This window comes from Salvelinus alpinus, chromosome 7 (genome assembly GCF_045679555.1).
Source record: "Salvelinus alpinus chromosome 7, SLU_Salpinus.1, whole genome shotgun sequence".
Lineage (NCBI taxonomy): Eukaryota > Metazoa > Chordata > Actinopteri > Salmoniformes > Salmonidae > Salvelinus > Salvelinus alpinus.
In genome coordinates this window covers 43,723,536-43,739,981 of record NC_092092.1, presented here as the reverse complement: position 1 = coordinate 43,739,981, position 16,446 = coordinate 43,723,536, and the positions used below count along the sequence as shown (strand labels likewise).

Below are 16,446 nucleotides of genomic sequence, written 5' to 3'. Positions count from 1 at the left end.
TTAGTTCTTTATGTGCAGTTAAGGGCAAGGCGTTCTGCTCTGTTTTGAGCTAGCTGCAGCGTTGCTTGGTCTTTCGTTGCAGCACTTGACAATATTAGAGGACAGTAATCGAGTTGGGACAAGACCAGTGCCTGAACAACTAGTACAGTTGATTTTTGTGTCAAAACGCAGAACATCTTTTTATAACAGACACCCCTCCCCATCTTCACAACAACTTTGTCAGTGTGAGTTGCCTATGATAATTGGCCATCCAATGATATACTTAGGAGTTTTAAGTCAGTGCAGTACAAGTACAAGCCCTTCTCTAAAATGCATGCTGAAAGTCAGTAGTTAACTTGTGCTCTGAAAAATAGCAGGCAGCTAACTGATTGGCTGGCTGTTAGAGCCAGCAAAAGGTGCTTTACTGTTTTTAGGCAGTGGAATTACTTTAGCTTCCTTCCAGGCCTGTGGATACACACACTTCTTTAGGCTTTGGTTAAAAATATAGCAAATAGGGGTGGCGATACAGTCTGCTACCATTCTCAATAGTTGCCCATCAAGGTTGTCTATACCTGGTGCCTTATCATTATTGATTGATAACAATCGTTTTTCGACATCTGCCACACTAACTTGACCAAATTCAAAACAGCAATCCTTCTCTTTCATTATTCGATCTTTTACCGTAAAACTTAAATTTAATAGCCCAGGCGTTTATTCGTGCTTAAATCACTGAACACAACAGGCTTTTATTTGAGTCAGCCTTTTTTTTCATAACGCACACAGCTTTTGTTCATTTGCATAGTAAATGTTTTAATTCCATCAATTACAGTTTCACTTCCAGCATTTAAATGACTTTCTTAATTTCCTGCAATAATGTGTTGTCATTTACACACTGTCAGGTTTATTTTCTCTCTTTCGGGAAGATACATTTACTTCCATGACAGTATAATTATACTCATGTTTGACTGCATTTTTCCCAGCTGATTTTCCTGGTCTGTACTCCCGAAGTTGTTGACTGTTTTTGTGTTGGCCAGTTAGCTACATGTCTATGGCTAGCTATCAGTTCTCAGCTGTTAGCAGCGAATGGCTAGCTGTTTCTTACTGGTGATTATAAATGGATGGTTGACAGTTTTTTGTTGTCATTACTGAATTATTTAATGTAACAAATCAAACCTTAAACCTCGTCAACATTTTGTTTAGACCCACCGTTTATTTGAAACGGGCGTTTATTTACTGATGTGTGCCGTTGCACGGCAATTTAAAGGTCAGTTGGCTATTTGAGACTGCGTTTAATTGAAGTTTTACAGTGTACGAAAATATGATGGTTCACTGTAACATTGTAATTTCACTTTACTAGTGATATAGTAATTGAAATGATTGACAATATAGAAATATTTTGTTATAAATGACCCGTGAACTTAATTTCAGGTACTCCAAAGTATTTTTCCGTTGTGTTTTATGTCATTTATCTTTGTTTTTTCATGCCATTTCTTTAAGTTTAGTCATGACATTTCTCAATTTACAGTATATCACTCCATCAGCTGAGCAGCCTGACTTGTTTGCCACCTCTTTTGCATCATGTTCTTTGAACCAATTTTTCAATTCATCATCAATCCAGGGAGCTTTAACAGTTCTCACAGCTAGTTTCTTAACAGGTGCATGCGTGCATGCTTGTCAACAATTGGCATTAATCATTTGACAAATACTTCCTGTGCTGCATCTGGATTCACTTGATACTTCCAGTGCTGCATCTGGATTCACTTGATACTTCCAGTGCTGCATCTGGATTCACTTGATACTTCCAGTGCTGCATCTGGATTCACTTGATACTTCCAGTGCTGCATCTGGATTCACTTGATACTTCCAGTGCTGCATCTGGATTCACTTGATACTTCCAGTGCTGCATCTGGATTCACTTGATACTTCCAGTGCTGCATCTGGATTCACTTGATACTTCCAGTGCTGCATCTGGATTCACTTGATACTTCCAGTGCTGCATCTGGATTCACTTGATACTTCCAGTGCTGCATCTGGATTCACTTCATACCTCCAGTGCTGCATCTGGATTCACTTCATACTTCCAGTGCTGCATCTGGATTCACTTGATACTTCCAGTGCTGCATCTGGATTCACTTGATACTTCCAGTGCTGCATCTGGATTAACTTGATACTTCCAGTGCTGCATCTGGATTCACTTGATACTTCCAGTGCTGCATCTGGATTCACTTGATACTTCCAGTGCTGCATCTGGATTCACTTCATACTTCCAGTGCTGCATCTGGATTCACTTGATACTTCCAGTGCTGCATCTGGATTCACTTGATACTTCCAGTGCTGCATCTGGATTCACTTGATACTTCCAGTGCTGCATCTGGATTCACTTGATACTTCCAGTGCTGCATCTGGATTCACTTCATACTTCCAGTTCTGCATCTGGATTCACTTCATACTTCCAGTGCTGCACCTGGATTTACTTCATTACACTTCAGACCAACAAACATTTTTCACATCTTCAACAAAAGAATCCTGAGAACATTTTGTATGATCTCTTTTAAATTACTTTAGGCCAAACCTTTGGTACTTTGGCTTTCTGTGTTATTGCCACAATGTTATGGTCACTTCAGGCAATGGAAACTGATATTGCTTTGAAGCAAAGCTCTGCAGATCAATATAAGTGAATGTCACAGATCCAATATTGGTATGCACTCTAGTTTGTTGAGTGATAACCTGAGTCATATTACAGGCATTAGTCACAGTTAGACTCTTCCTCTTGAGAGGACAGCTAGTTGCTAACCAGTCAATGTTCATTTTACCCAGAAAATGGACCTCTCTTAACATCACACACATTATCCAAATATTGACTGTTAGCACTTGGTGGCCTATAGCAGCACCCCAAAAGAAGAAGCTTTAGATGAGGCAGGTGAACTGCAACCACAACACTTGAACAACATTCGACATGAGATCCTCTCTAAGCTTTACAAGAATATTGCTCTGAACATATCTAGCGACATCTCCCCCATAGGCATTCCTGTCTTTTCTGTAGATGTTATATCCTTGTATTGCTAATGCTGTATCATCAAATGAATTATTTGAGTTTCAGAGATGGCTAGTATATGAATGTTATCCAGTGTCAGCAAGTTATTGATTTCATGAACCTTATTTCTAAGGCTGCATATATGGGCCTTAGCACTTTCCTTGGTAGTTAATCGGAGCTAGACATAATACGGAGAGAAAATAAATATGTTTGGCTCTCTCATTCTTCCCAGGCCTTTGGTGAGGGAAGGTGGACAATGAGCCTGTCTTTGTCAATGTAAGCAATGTTCCCATGCTCACTGGCAGCTTTCTTAGCTGGGATAAGTTCTTTCCGCCTCTGGTGCACAGCTTCAGAGAAGTCCTGGTTGAGGAAGATGTTGGTTCCTCTCAAGATCTTGGCTCTCTCCAGAACAGCCATCTTATCTTTATACCTCAGGAACTTGACCACTATTGGCATGGGTCTGTCACCTAGGCTTGTTAGATGTTTTCCAGACCTGTAAGCGCGCTCCACTTCAATCTTCGTATGATTCATCTGCAGCTTTTCACTGAGCATTTTTCTTCATACGGACCAGTTCTCATATGAAGACTCTGGAATGCCATCCACAACGATCTTATTCCTCCTGGATTGTCCCTCAAGATAGTCTGTTTTCCCAGTCATTGTAATAATGATTCACAGAAACTGCTGATGTCAGCTTGAGATGGTCAATAGAAACAAGATGGCAAATTTCATAGAAAAATGGTTTGGATCCTTTTGAAGGGAGTAGTGATATTGCTATTGCATTTCTCCTTAGATCCACTAAAAACTACATTTACTGTACTCTGAGGTCATTCTTGGAACTATACACATTTGAAAGACTGCAATTATTGGTACTATGCAGGTTGCAACTTGTACAGAAATGCTGTCTTATGTAAGTCAGAACATTTATCTCTTAAGTGATCCAGTGTTGCCGTCAAACCCAAGGTTCTCTTTTTGAAATTTAATTATTTTTTTATTTTTTCCCTCCAGTGGAGTCCAAAAGCACACAAATCAAAGTGATGGATCCCATCGTACCGGCTCCCATAATGTCGTCTCCTCGCAAAGTTTCTGCCCCAGTCCCACCCATCCCTCCACAAAGAGGGATCCACAAAGCTGTCAACTCTCATACCAAGCCCACCGGCGTACCGCCACCGCCTCCCAACCTCAACAATAGCTCTTCAGCTAACCAGACCTGCACAGGTATGGATACAACCTACACAGGTATGGATACATGGATAATATAGTTTAAATTGAATGCATTTATATAGCGCTTTTCCAGCTGCTCAAAGCGCTTGACATTGTATAGGGTAAACTCACCTTGTCCCCCACTTATGTCTAGCACCCACCTGGGTGATGGTGCTGCAGCCATTTTACATCAGCACACAATACAGTGAAGAGGTCAGGAGTGAATCAATACTTGTTGAATGTCACAGGGTTTCTCACATCTGAATCTTTCCATCTCAGCAGATAGACAGGACACAGCTCTCTCCCTGGCCACGGACTTTGGTTTTGAGGACAACTTCAACCACTCCCTCAAAGTGGAGGAGAAGAAGAACCAGCAGAATCGCATTGTGCCCCCCCGGGAAGCCCCTCCAGTTCCCCCTCTACCTCCACGTAAAGGCTCGTACACTCCCTCCAATCCTCTCCCCCCCGTTCCCATCCCCACCTCCAAAGACAGAGCCTCGTCCATACAGGCTAAAGATGCTGCCTTCGTCACGCCTGCCAAAACAGAGTGAGTGGTACCAGTAGGACCGTCCCATAGTATGCCCATCCTGTTGGAGATATTTTTTCCCCTACAGAACTCTATTTGGCTTCTATTGGTGTCAGAGGGCCTCTATTTATTTCTAGAGGGCCTAGATCAGTGGTCACCAACCTCTTTGAGTCAAGATCACTTTCTGATTCTAAAATAAATGTGACTTAAAAAACATAAGCATATGCATCATTAACCTATTAAAAACCGTTCTGTAGCAATAATGTTTGTGCTGTAGGCTATAGGCCCAATACATTATCACTGCATATTGGCTATACTTGAATTGCCTTGCCAATGTTGTTCTTCTCAGACCATTTTGAAATTATATTGCGAAATGTTTCGTATTTGATCACACTGGTAATAGATTATTTGTTCTATATGAGGCAAAGCTGAGCGAGCATAATAATGGGCTTTTTGTTTTGTTTTACTGGACTGGTGGCTTGCATCTGATTGTCAGTCTGAGGGGAGGGAGGGAGGGAGAGAGCAGCGGTAAGGCTGTCTCCCACCCGACTCACCGTCTCTCCACTCTCCCTCCCTTCGCTGAGGAAAAGGGGACACAGTCTTCCTTCCAGCTGATGGTCGAAATTCAAGTCGCACTGCATTATTTCTGCCTCATGCACCAATTCATGTTGTTATTCCTATGACCAGAGAAAGTCATATTTTTCGAATATATCCCCCAAAAAAGACAAGCCGTTAATGATAACACAAGCTTATGGAAACATTTTGATATACTCATTAATTGCAGCTGTAGTGCTGGTTGTAGCGTGAGTGGAAGTAAGCAGAATGGCTTATAGAAAGTGTTGAACAAAGTGTTTACAGTGCTGAATAACTTAAACATGAACGTATGCCAAGTTCTGCCTTAAGACATATGAAATGGTTCACAATGTGAACACTTTACCTTCCTGGCACTAAGGCTGCTGAATCAAGTGCACCTACCTCCAACAGTGCTCAACAAAAAAAATAGGAACACAAGGCTTTATTGTTGGCTTTTCTATAGAAATGTTTGGCGATCGCCTACAAATGCCTTGGAGATCTCTCGATCGGTTGGTGACCACTGGCCTAGTTGTTGATGTGTAGGCTTTATACCCTGCTTGGAAAATAATGATGTGGAAATACTGTGGTGATGACTTAGCTCATTTGATCTTGCAGTCTTAAGACTGCAGTGGACCGGCCCACCTCGTGGAACGACAGCCCCACCACCAACAGCATGCGGAATGCCATGTTCTCCACTCAGGCCAGCCAGAGAGAGTACCTCATCAAACACCGCCTGGGCAAGAAGGAGAAGGAGTATGTGGACATCAAGGACTTCAGGTGAGTGCCCGTTGGTTTGTGGGGGTGTGTGTGACCGACTGGGTTCGAACCCGGGTCTCCTGTGTGCCACAAGCGAAACACTAGGCATTACCTTGGAGAGATAATCCGAGTATTGAGGTCTCAGCAAGGTAACATCACACAAGCGTGATTCATTGAGCCAGCTCCATTACATGTGCTCCACTGCAGTAGCCAGTTGTGATTCTGGACAGAACATTGAGGAGATCGATTGAAAGTGGATTATAGCAGCATCACGCTTTTTAAATTCCATTCTGGTGAGATTAAATCAAATGCGCCTATTTAGTTATTATACGTTTTTCTGGAGGCTGTAGTGGGCAGGATCCTGCATTGAACTAAAAAAGTACCTTCACTCACTGAGCCATTGTCCCTATTCTTACCTGCAACCCTTATCAGCCAACACCCAAGCACTAAACTCACTTGTGGTGTCTGTCCATTTAAGCATGTGAATGTCAATATAAGACTGTTGTGTGTGTTTCAGATTGTTTACCGGAACGTGGAATGTGAACGGCCAGTCCCCAGACAGCAGTCTAGAGCCCTGGCTGTGTTGTAACCAAGAACCTCCTGACGTCTACGCTCTGGGGTCAGTGACATGTCTATCTGAGTATCCAATGTCTTCTACACAGAATGTATGAGTGAATGAACCTGTTGTATTCATCAGTGCACACCGTTGCAAAATGTTTTGCTACGGAAAACAGAAACAAGCAACACGCTTTTCTTATCGGACAACCTCAGGTATTCCCTCCCTGCTTGAGTCCGTTTTCTTCCGTTTGGGGCCTAGTGAATACAACCCAGAATTGTGCAAATAACATACTTTTCGGAAACGGATCCTCTGAATGCCACATCATTAATGATGGATGGACTTAGTTATAACCTACATTTCTTTGCATACTCTAAAGAGTGTTTTTGTGCACTTTCCCATGCATGAGTGCTGATTGCACTTTCCGAAGCATTGAAACACTGACTTCCCTGTGCATTCTGGGTGCTGTAGTTTCCAGGAGCTCGACCTGAGCACAGAGGCCTTCTTCTATCTGGACTCGTCGAAGGAGCAGCTGTGGGTGGAGGCTGTGGAGAGAAGTCTTCACCCCAAAGCCAAGTACAAAAGGGTGAGTCAGTGAGAGGTCTCTTCTCATCTTCAGTGTAAAACAGGAATGGTTCGATCAACTAAACTAAAAAATAAACTGTTTCCTAGAACATTACATTCTTGTAATTACGTAAAATAATGATAGTAATCACACACTTATCAAGAGCAGCAGACGCCCTTGTCAACCTATTTTGTTCATACACAAATAGACGTAATATTATTTGGATATGAATGTCGTCCCCAATGGATGCTTTTGTCCCCGCAGGTGCGCACCATCCGACTAGTGGGCATGATGCTGGTGGTGTATGTCAACAAGGTGCACAAGAATCACATCAAAGAAGTGGCTGCAGAGCAAGTGGGAACTGGCATCATGGGAAAAATGGTACGAATGAGTCAAGTCAACTAAGAGGAAGTGTTCTCCTATTTCTTTATAAAATAAATATCAACTTTATAACTTTATACCAATTTATAGGTAGGTATACAGAACATATACACTGTATTTGTGCGCAAATGTAAATGAACAGATATTTTAATGCAATATGAAATACACTGAACAAAAATATAAACGCAATATGTAAAGTGTTGGTCCCATGTTTCATGAGCTGAAATAAAAGATCCCAGAAATGTTCTTTACGCACTAAAAGCTTATTTTGCTAAAATTCTGCGCACAAATGTGTTTACCATCCCTGTTAGTGAGCATTTTTCCTTTGCCAAGATAATCCATCCACCTGAAAGGTGTGGCATATCAAGAAGCTGATTAAACATCATGATCATTACACAGGTGCACCTTGTGCTGGGGACAACTAAAGGCCACTCTAAAATGTGCAGTTTTGTCACCACACAACGTCACAGATGTCTTAAGTTTTGATGGGCTGAGCGTCTGTTGCGGGACACTTTACTGAACAAACAAATCAGTCAATCAACATGCAATGCTTTCTTTTCCCATTAGGGGAACAAGGGAGGCGTGGCGGTGCGCTTTGTGTTCCACAACACCAGCTTCTGCTTTGTCAACTCCCACCTGGCGGCCCACGTGGAGGACTTTGAGAGGAGGAACCAGGACTACAAAGACATCTGTGCCCGCATGAGCTTCCACCTGCTAGACCACCCTCCCCTCACCATCGTCAAACACGAGTCAGTCCCTTACAAGACCCATACTGTAAAGTCATAGGCATTGATCCAATGCCCACACTAACATACCACTTAGTGTGAAGCATTGGGCAATGCATTGGGCATGTGTTCTCAATAATAGTATTTCAAGATCTAAGGGACTTACATTAGTCGTCATTGCCTAGGACTTACAGTAGTCGTCATACATGTAATTCTTTGAAGTAGTACTTACAAAGTGCTGTGGTGATTGTGTTATTGAATACCCAATAAACAATTCTCAGGTAAAAATAATGTAATTCAACATAATTTCAAAGTAAATAGTGGACTGTAAAATAGTGTAACCATGTCACAGATTTCTTTTCGTAGAGGTTTATGTTATGTGTAAACTTAAGGCATTACTGTAAGACTTTACATGCTGTTGTGTTACAATGCATAACTCTTCATCCATTCTGTGGTCCAGTGTAGTGATCTGGGTAGGAGATCTGAACTACCGGTTGTTTGTGTACGATGCAGCCGAGGTCAAACAGCTCATCTCCCATAACGAACTAAGGAAGCTGCAGGAGTATGACCAGGTGAGAATATTTACACACACACACACACAATGGGTTTTTACAACTTGTTTATGCAAACAACCTAAAGTGTAAGGTTCAGCGCTGTCATAAATCGTTGACATTTAATTAAACAATACTGCACATCAATCATGTTGTCATTTAAAGTTCTGCACCGTGACAAATCGGTTACAAAAACAAAACAAAAAACAGCAACTTCAACAAGACTGACACTAAATAAAAGTAAATATTTTTTGAGTGGAGTTAGGACTTCTGTATTCTGCAATAACTTTGGTGGAATCCCTCCTTGTTCCCTTTTTCTCTCTGGTTGTTTATGAGGGTTATAAATACAGGAGTTCCTCTGTCTGTCTCTGAATAACCTTTGTTGTTGGTATATTTCTCCTCCTTCCTCTGTGTGAAGCTGAATATCCAGAGACAGACCAGGCGAGCCTTCACAGACTTCATTGAGGGAGAGATCAATTTCATGCCCACATATAAGTATGATGCCAAGACGGACCGTTGGGACTCTAGGTAAATGTACCACTGATCCTGATTCCTTTCCCTCCAAGTACGTACTTACAGTATATAATACCCAGAGAGTTTGGTATTTTGAGCTGTAAACTATTACTCCCCCCACCCAACAGAGTGCAAAGGAAATACCCTGTGTAGGATAGTCCTTATATGCCATAGCACCTTGGTTATTCATGATTATGTACCTAGTAAAGCCACCTTCCCAAACTTTCTGTCCCAGTAATGAAATGAGTCCCTACTCAAATATAGACAGCTGTTTGAGGCAATGTTTTTCCAGTATTGAATAGGCATGGTAGGCCCCCCTAACTAGCTTTGTTCCCCTCCTGCCTAAAATAATTTGAAGAGACCCAGGAGGTTGCTTTGGTGGCCTTTGTGATTTACCTGGAAAACAATCTAAGGTATCTAGGGAGACACTGGGTTGTGTGGCATGCAACTGAACATGTTTGGAAAACATTTCAGCGGAAAGCGAAAATTACGGTTTCGTATTGGACGAGTCAACGTTGTCTATCACTGTTTCAATCCGCTGTCTTTCATTTAGTGCCCAAATGAACACGATCCTTGTGTAAGGTTAGCTGACCTTGTGCCTCTAACCACTGTCTCTCTGTCTGCGCTTCTCCTGCAGTGGTAAGTGTCGTGTCCCGGCGTGGTGCGACCGGATCCTGTGGAGGGGTAGTGACGTTAAGCAGCTCCACTACAGGAGCCACATGGAACTGAAGACCAGCGACCACAAGCCCGTCAGCTCCCTCTTCAGCGTAGGGGTAAGGATCATGGAGCCACTTACTCACTACATTGTCTGTCAGCGTCTGGAAATCACATCTGACTGATTGAGGTCGAGGCAGACAATGGAGGCCTCACATTCACAATAAACACATCTGCTAAGCTGAAGGAGTCCATTAAGTAAAATAGACATAAAAACCTTTAACATACTATACAGCTTATTGAGAATCATAATACAAATACATATAAATTGGCTTAAAATGTGTTTATTCTCGAATAGCGTGCTTAGTTATGCTATACTGAATGAATCGGTGTTGATGGAAAATGAATCTGTGTGTAACAGGTGAAGGTGGTGAACGAGGCGCGCCACAAGAAGGTCTTTGAGGAGATTGTGCGCATGATGGACAGGATGGAGAACGAATTCCTCCCGTCTCTGTCACTGACCCACAGAGAGGTGAGTAGACAGAACATGCACACGTACAGAGCCATGACTCTCATCGTATTGATTTCCTGTCCAGCATGTCCTCCCCACTGACATGTTGATTCAGATAAATAATTATCTGTTTTTGTCAGTAAGCAAGGTACATGGTCGTTTTGAATTGAATCAGGGACTTGTGACATGCAATTTTTTGGTCTGAATTTAAATCACTAAGAAAATTGATATAAGCCTGCCAAGATGCTTGAGTTACTTTGCACAGGTAGAATGCTATGGGCATCTGTTTGTATTTTAAACAAATATTATTGCACTCTGGCTTACTGTCTGTCCTCTTCTCAACATCTCTCTCTTTCTCTCTCCCTCTTCTCCCGTAGTTCACCTTTAAGGACGTCAAGTTCCGCCAGCTCCAGCGGGAGCGTTTTGTGATCTCCAACGACGGGCAGGTCCCCTGTCACTTTGCCTTCATTCCCAAGCTGAACGACTCCCAGTACTGCAAGAATTGGCTCCACGCCGAGCCCAGCGAAGGCTTCCTAGAGCCCAGTGAGTCCACTTCACTTTCAGCCATGGCACCTACCTTCCACAGTCAGTCACAGGCCCTGTCTGGTGGGATACTTTCACAATGCATCCTTTACTCCTTCCTTGGTGGGATTACACTGATCTGAGGATCTAAGGATTCACTGATCAATCAGTTGAATAATCTCCTAGAGGAGGGAGAAGGAAGGCCTGTCCAGATACGACCTCTAGCCCCTACTCCTTAAATACGCTTTTGATACGTATACAATAAACAATATGTTGAAAGTCCTACCAAGTCTGTCAGAGGGCATGCTGCTACCATATTATTTATAGGCCTACCAATCAAATATTTTACATAAGGTGCCTAGGGTCTAGCGGTTGTTTCGCAACTGGACCGAAGAATGCATTTGTATAGTATCTATACTCTCTCATAACCCATTGTGTGCATGTATTTTTTGTTCCCAGTGCTATCCCTCTTCAGTTATCATACCACTTGGGCTTTGTTCTTGAGGAACCAAAACGAAAGAGAACAGATTGAAACAAGGATTTTGGCCTACCTGGATTTGTTCAATAAGAAAAGCCCATGTCCACTTTCCATTGCAGAATGTTTTCCATCCCATACCCTAATGACCCCTCCCCCTCTTTGTCTCTCTCCACCAGACGAAACTTTAGAGATCTTCCTGGATGTGTATGTGAGCAAAGACTCGGTGACGCTGCTCAACTCAGGAGAGGACGCCATCGAGGACATTCTGGTGCTGCATCTGGACCGAGGCAAGGACTACTTCATCACAATCTCAGGCAACTACCTGCCCAGCTGCTTCGGTACCTCACTGGAGACCCTGTGCCGCATGAAAAAGCCCATCCGGGAGATCCCCATCACCAAGCTCATTGACCTGGTGAGTGGGACTAGTTAACGTGAAGTTACTGTAGCAACCAGGAAGGAATACTTTCGAAGTAGGTTAGGAGTGATGTACATATTGTTCCGTATTGAAGAGATGTTTGTTAAATTATATACACACACAGTACCAGTCAAAAGTTTGGACAAAACTACTCATTCAAGGGTTTTTCTTTATTTTTACTACTAGATCAAAACTATGAATTAACACATATGGAATCATGTAGTAACCAAATAAGTGTTCAACAAATCAAAATATATTTTATGTTCTTCAAAGTAGCCACCCTTTGCCTTGATGACAGCTTTGCACACTCTTGGCATTCTCTCAACCAGCTTCATGAGGAATGCTTTTCCAACAGTCTTGAAGGAGTTCCCACATATGCTGAGCACTTGTTGTCTGCTTTTCCTTCACTCTGCAGTCCAACCCATCCCAAACCATCTCAATTGGGTTGAGGTCAGGTGATTGTGGAGGCCAGGTCATCTGATGCAGCACTCTCATCTGATGCATCACTCTCCTTCTTGGTCATATAGCTCTTACACAGCCTGGAGGTGTGTTGGGTCATTGTCCTGTTGAAAAACAATGATAGTCCCACTAAGCGTAAACCAGATGGGATGGCGTATTGCTGCAGAGTGCTGTGGTAGCCATGCTGGTTAAGTGTGCCTTGAATTCTAAAAAAGCCAGACTACGGTTTGTAACTACACATGGGGACAAAGGTCGTACTTTTTGGAGGAATATCCTCTGGTCTGATGAAACAAAAATAGAACCGTAATGACCATCGTTATGTTTGGAGGAAAAAGGGGGAGGCTTGCAAGCCGAAGAACACCATCCCAACCGTAAAGCATGGGGGTGGCAGCATCATGTTGTGGGAGTGCTTTGCTGCAGGAGAGACTGGTGCACTTCACAAAATAGATGGCATCACGAGGGAGGAAAATTATGTGGATATATTAAAGCAACATCTCAAGACATCAGTCAGGAAGTTAAAGCTTGGTCGCAAATGGGTCTTCAAAATGGACAATGACCCCAAGCATACTTCCAAAGTTGTGGCAAAATGGCTTAAGGACAACAAAGTCAAGGTATTAGAGTGGCCATCACAAAGCCCTGACCTCAATACCATAGAACATTTGTGGGCAGAACTGAAAAAGCGTGTGCGAGCAAGGAGGCCTACAAACCTGACTCAGTTACACCAGCTCTGTCAGGAGGAATGGGCCAAAATTCACCCAACTTATTGTGGGAAGCTTGTGGAAGGCTACCCGAAGCGTTTGACCCAAGTTAAACAATTTAAAGGCAATGCTACCAAATACTAATTGAGTGTATGTATACTTCTGACCCACTGGGAATGTGAGGAAAGAAATAAAATCTGAAGTAAATCATTCTCTCTGCTATTATTCTGACATTCCGCATTCTTAAAATAAAGTGGTGATCCTAACTGGCCTAAGACAGGGAATTTTTACTGGGATTACATGTCAGGAATTGTGAAAAACTGAGTTTAAATGTATTTGGCTAAGGTGTATGTAAACTTCCAACTTCAACTGTAACTCTGGGTCTTCCATTCCTGTGGCGGTCATCATGAGAGCCGGTTTCATCATAGCGCTTGATGGTTTTTGCGACTGCACTTGAAGAAACTTTAAAAGTTCTTGAAATGTTCCTCATTGACTGACATTCATGTCTTAAAGTAATGATGGACTGCTGTTTCTCTTTGCTTATTTGAGCTCTTCTAGCCATAATATGGACTTGGTCTTTCACCAAATAGGACTATCTTCTGTATACCACTCCTACCTTGACACAACACAACTGATTAGCTCAAACGTTTGAGAGAAGGCCAAGAGTGTGCAAAGCTGTCATCAAGGCAAAGGTGACTACTTTGAAGAATCTCAAATGTAATATGACACTTTTTTTGGTTACTACATGATTCCATATGTGTTATTTCATAGTTTTGATGTCCTCACTATTATTCTACAATGTAGAAAATAGTAATACATTTTTTTTTTAACCTTGAATGAGTAGGTGTGTCCAAACCTTTGACTGGTACTGTGTTGATTTTTTAAATATTGTTATTTTTTGTTTTTACCTTTTATTTCACTAGCCAAGTCAGTTAAGAACAAATTCTTATTTACAATGGTGGCCTACCGAAAGTCAAAAGGCCTCCTGCGGGGACTGGGGCTGGGATTGAAAATATAGGACAAAACACACATCACGAAGAGAGACAACACGACATAAAGAGAGGCCTAAAATAACAACACAACATACATATAGTATTCATTGCCAGATTAGGTGAACTGTCAATGCAACAGCTTATTCTTTGTATATACAGCACTTCAGTCATTGAAGGAACTGAAGGCAGCAATGGCAGGTAGTTGTTTTTCTCCATGACACTTTTGGCAAAGAGATTCTGCTAAAGTTGGTTTCCCTAACCCTAAGCCATCTAAAAGGGTAAGACTTGAAAAGCAGCCAACACTGCATCTATGTGCTCTTCAACACCAACCTTTGAGCCCTCAAAGGTTGGTGTTGAAGAGCACATAGATTTGCTCTAGATCTTCCTCCATTGGCCCCTCATTTTTTCAAAAGTCTCTTCAGAAAGTGATATCTGGCAGGGACACGTGAAGGCCTGTTTGTCCACTCCTTTAAGGGATTGTAAGAGTCTCCACTAGGGCTGTTGCGGTGACCGTATTACCGCCATATCGGCGGTCATGAAGGCAGTCAAATTCCACGTGACCGTTTAGTCACGGTAATTTGGCTTCTCCAAGCTCTGATGCTGCTGATGGTCATAAGTAGACTACCAAACATGCTAAATGCCTTGTACTCAGCTCTCTATTGTCCCTCTAATCACTCTGACAATTCAAATGTAATCGAAAAGTTAATCAAACACTTCATAAGAGCTCATGTTGCGCAACATTTCTATTTGGCTATGCAATTGCACGAGAAAACAGTGATGGCCTCTACTAAAAAGAGGAGGATCCCATCAGCTTTCTATAGGCTAGGCCTACTATATTTATTTCTCAACTTTCATAATATTATGCACATTGCTTATCTTTACAACAGGAGTATAGCCTACCTGGCTGGCATGAAAATGAACCACGGGAAAAGCGTCCTCCATTCGCAATTTAAGTGCATAGATGACATGTATTCAAGACAGGTGCATGATAATGGTCCATTCTAAATCAAAACAAATTTCTCACACATTATTTAGTAAAGACAAGATTAAATTAAGAATAGTCTGATGGGTGACAATATTAGCCTGAATTATATATTATCACTTGTGAATGATGCCCAGCACAAGAAACAATGCCTTAAAAAAAATATATATATAAATCTAATCATAGTCAAACACCACATGTAGCCTAGCCCATAGTTTATATGTTTTGATAAGGTTTGTATCACAACTAAAGTCGCCAAATAACTTCTTAAAATGAAGCACATTAATCCGCTTTACAAGAGGTGTAGAGCCTAACTGGCATACATAAGCAGTGTGTGAGTTTCAAGTTTGGGGAAGATAATTTATAATAAAAGCATTACATGCATAATCACAATTGTGGTCACTTTTAATAACGGTGTTTTCCAGCTAATAAAACATTCACACTTATAGCCTACTGCAATGTGCACATTGCTGCGCTTATAATGTGAAGAAATAGCCTAATTTATCAACGTTTTAAGCTAAATGTTCTGCTCTGTTTCGTCAGCCACATTGCGAGAAAAAGGTTTTTGTATATTAGTGGTTGTATTAATTTGGGATCTATCGCATCCCACAACTGTCCCAGACTGTTTCGGAATATTTATTTCTCGCACAGAATAGAATAGGTTGACTTTTGTACTATGGGGGATAGTAGATTGACATAGGCTAGTGCTTTTGCTGTTCGGTAGGCCTACTCATCTTGTTTGCTGATGAAAAGTAAATGTGGACAGTTCTTCCAATATCTTTAATATGCACCTCGGAATTAGATAAGGACGTGCGCAGTTGCATCCCAGATGTCTGTCTTCACTTGTAGCCTGTGAGAAAGACCCGATCACGTGATGGAGAGCCATGTGAGTAAGAGGTGCTTCGGAGCGCACAGGACTCCTGGCCAAGGGCACAACGGCCACTGGCCGCAAAAGGCATGGATTTTTTTTAGGGTACATTACGGCCACACAAAGGGGAGGCCGCTGTGAAATTCAAGGCATTATGAAATGCTTGTCAAATTGGGAATGAGATACTGATGAAGTGTGTACAGCCTGCACAAAAAAGCAAAGCAGAGTTCATGCCTTTCAAGCAACTTTTTTCAAATCATCATTAGTCTCATCATACAGTGCATTAAAAATCTAAATATATATAGCCCAACGTTTGTAGAACAACTAAAGTTGCATAAATAACTCTAAATTAAGCATATAGGAGTACCTATTTCTTTGTTAACCGCTCAACACAGAATAGCCGCACACCCTCAAATTTCCATTTTATTCAGCTTTGTTCAATTGTATTCTTCATAATATAAAATAATGCCATGGAATTCTAAGCAAATCTGGTCTACTAAATGAACTA

The 16,446-nt window shown here is 41.8% G+C and overlaps 1 protein-coding gene across 8 annotated transcripts in view; it reads left to right on the top strand.

The window, feature by feature from the left end:
• ocrl (OCRL inositol polyphosphate-5-phosphatase) overlaps positions 1-16,446 on the top strand; it is a 43,200-nt gene that overhangs the window by 14,079 nt on the left and 12,675 nt on the right. For 4 of the 8 annotated variants that reach the window (XM_071408737.1, XM_071408739.1, XM_071408731.1 and 1 more), the window contains exons 5-17: positions 4,019-4,249; positions 4,493-4,760; positions 5,928-6,089; positions 6,586-6,687; positions 7,096-7,210; positions 7,454-7,570; positions 8,138-8,319; positions 8,756-8,867; positions 9,265-9,374; positions 9,997-10,132; positions 10,435-10,545; positions 10,902-11,067; positions 11,701-11,936. In XM_071408737.1, coding sequence (XP_071264838.1) covers positions 4,048-4,249; positions 4,493-4,760; positions 5,928-6,089; positions 6,586-6,687; positions 7,096-7,210; positions 7,454-7,570; positions 8,138-8,319; positions 8,756-8,867; positions 9,265-9,374; positions 9,997-10,132; positions 10,435-10,545; positions 10,902-11,067; positions 11,701-11,936 — 2,019 coding nt within the window. In that variant the 5' untranslated portion in view covers positions 4,019-4,047. Of the gene's footprint in view, positions 1-4,018; positions 4,250-4,492; positions 4,761-5,927; positions 6,090-6,585; positions 6,688-7,095; positions 7,211-7,453; positions 7,571-8,137; positions 8,320-8,755; positions 8,868-9,264; positions 9,375-9,996; positions 10,133-10,434; positions 10,546-10,901; positions 11,068-11,700; positions 11,937-12,354; positions 13,296-16,446 lie in introns of those variants that run through there. The other 4 variants (XM_071408738.1, XM_071408732.1, XM_071408736.1 and 1 more) reach the window with 4 other exon arrangements.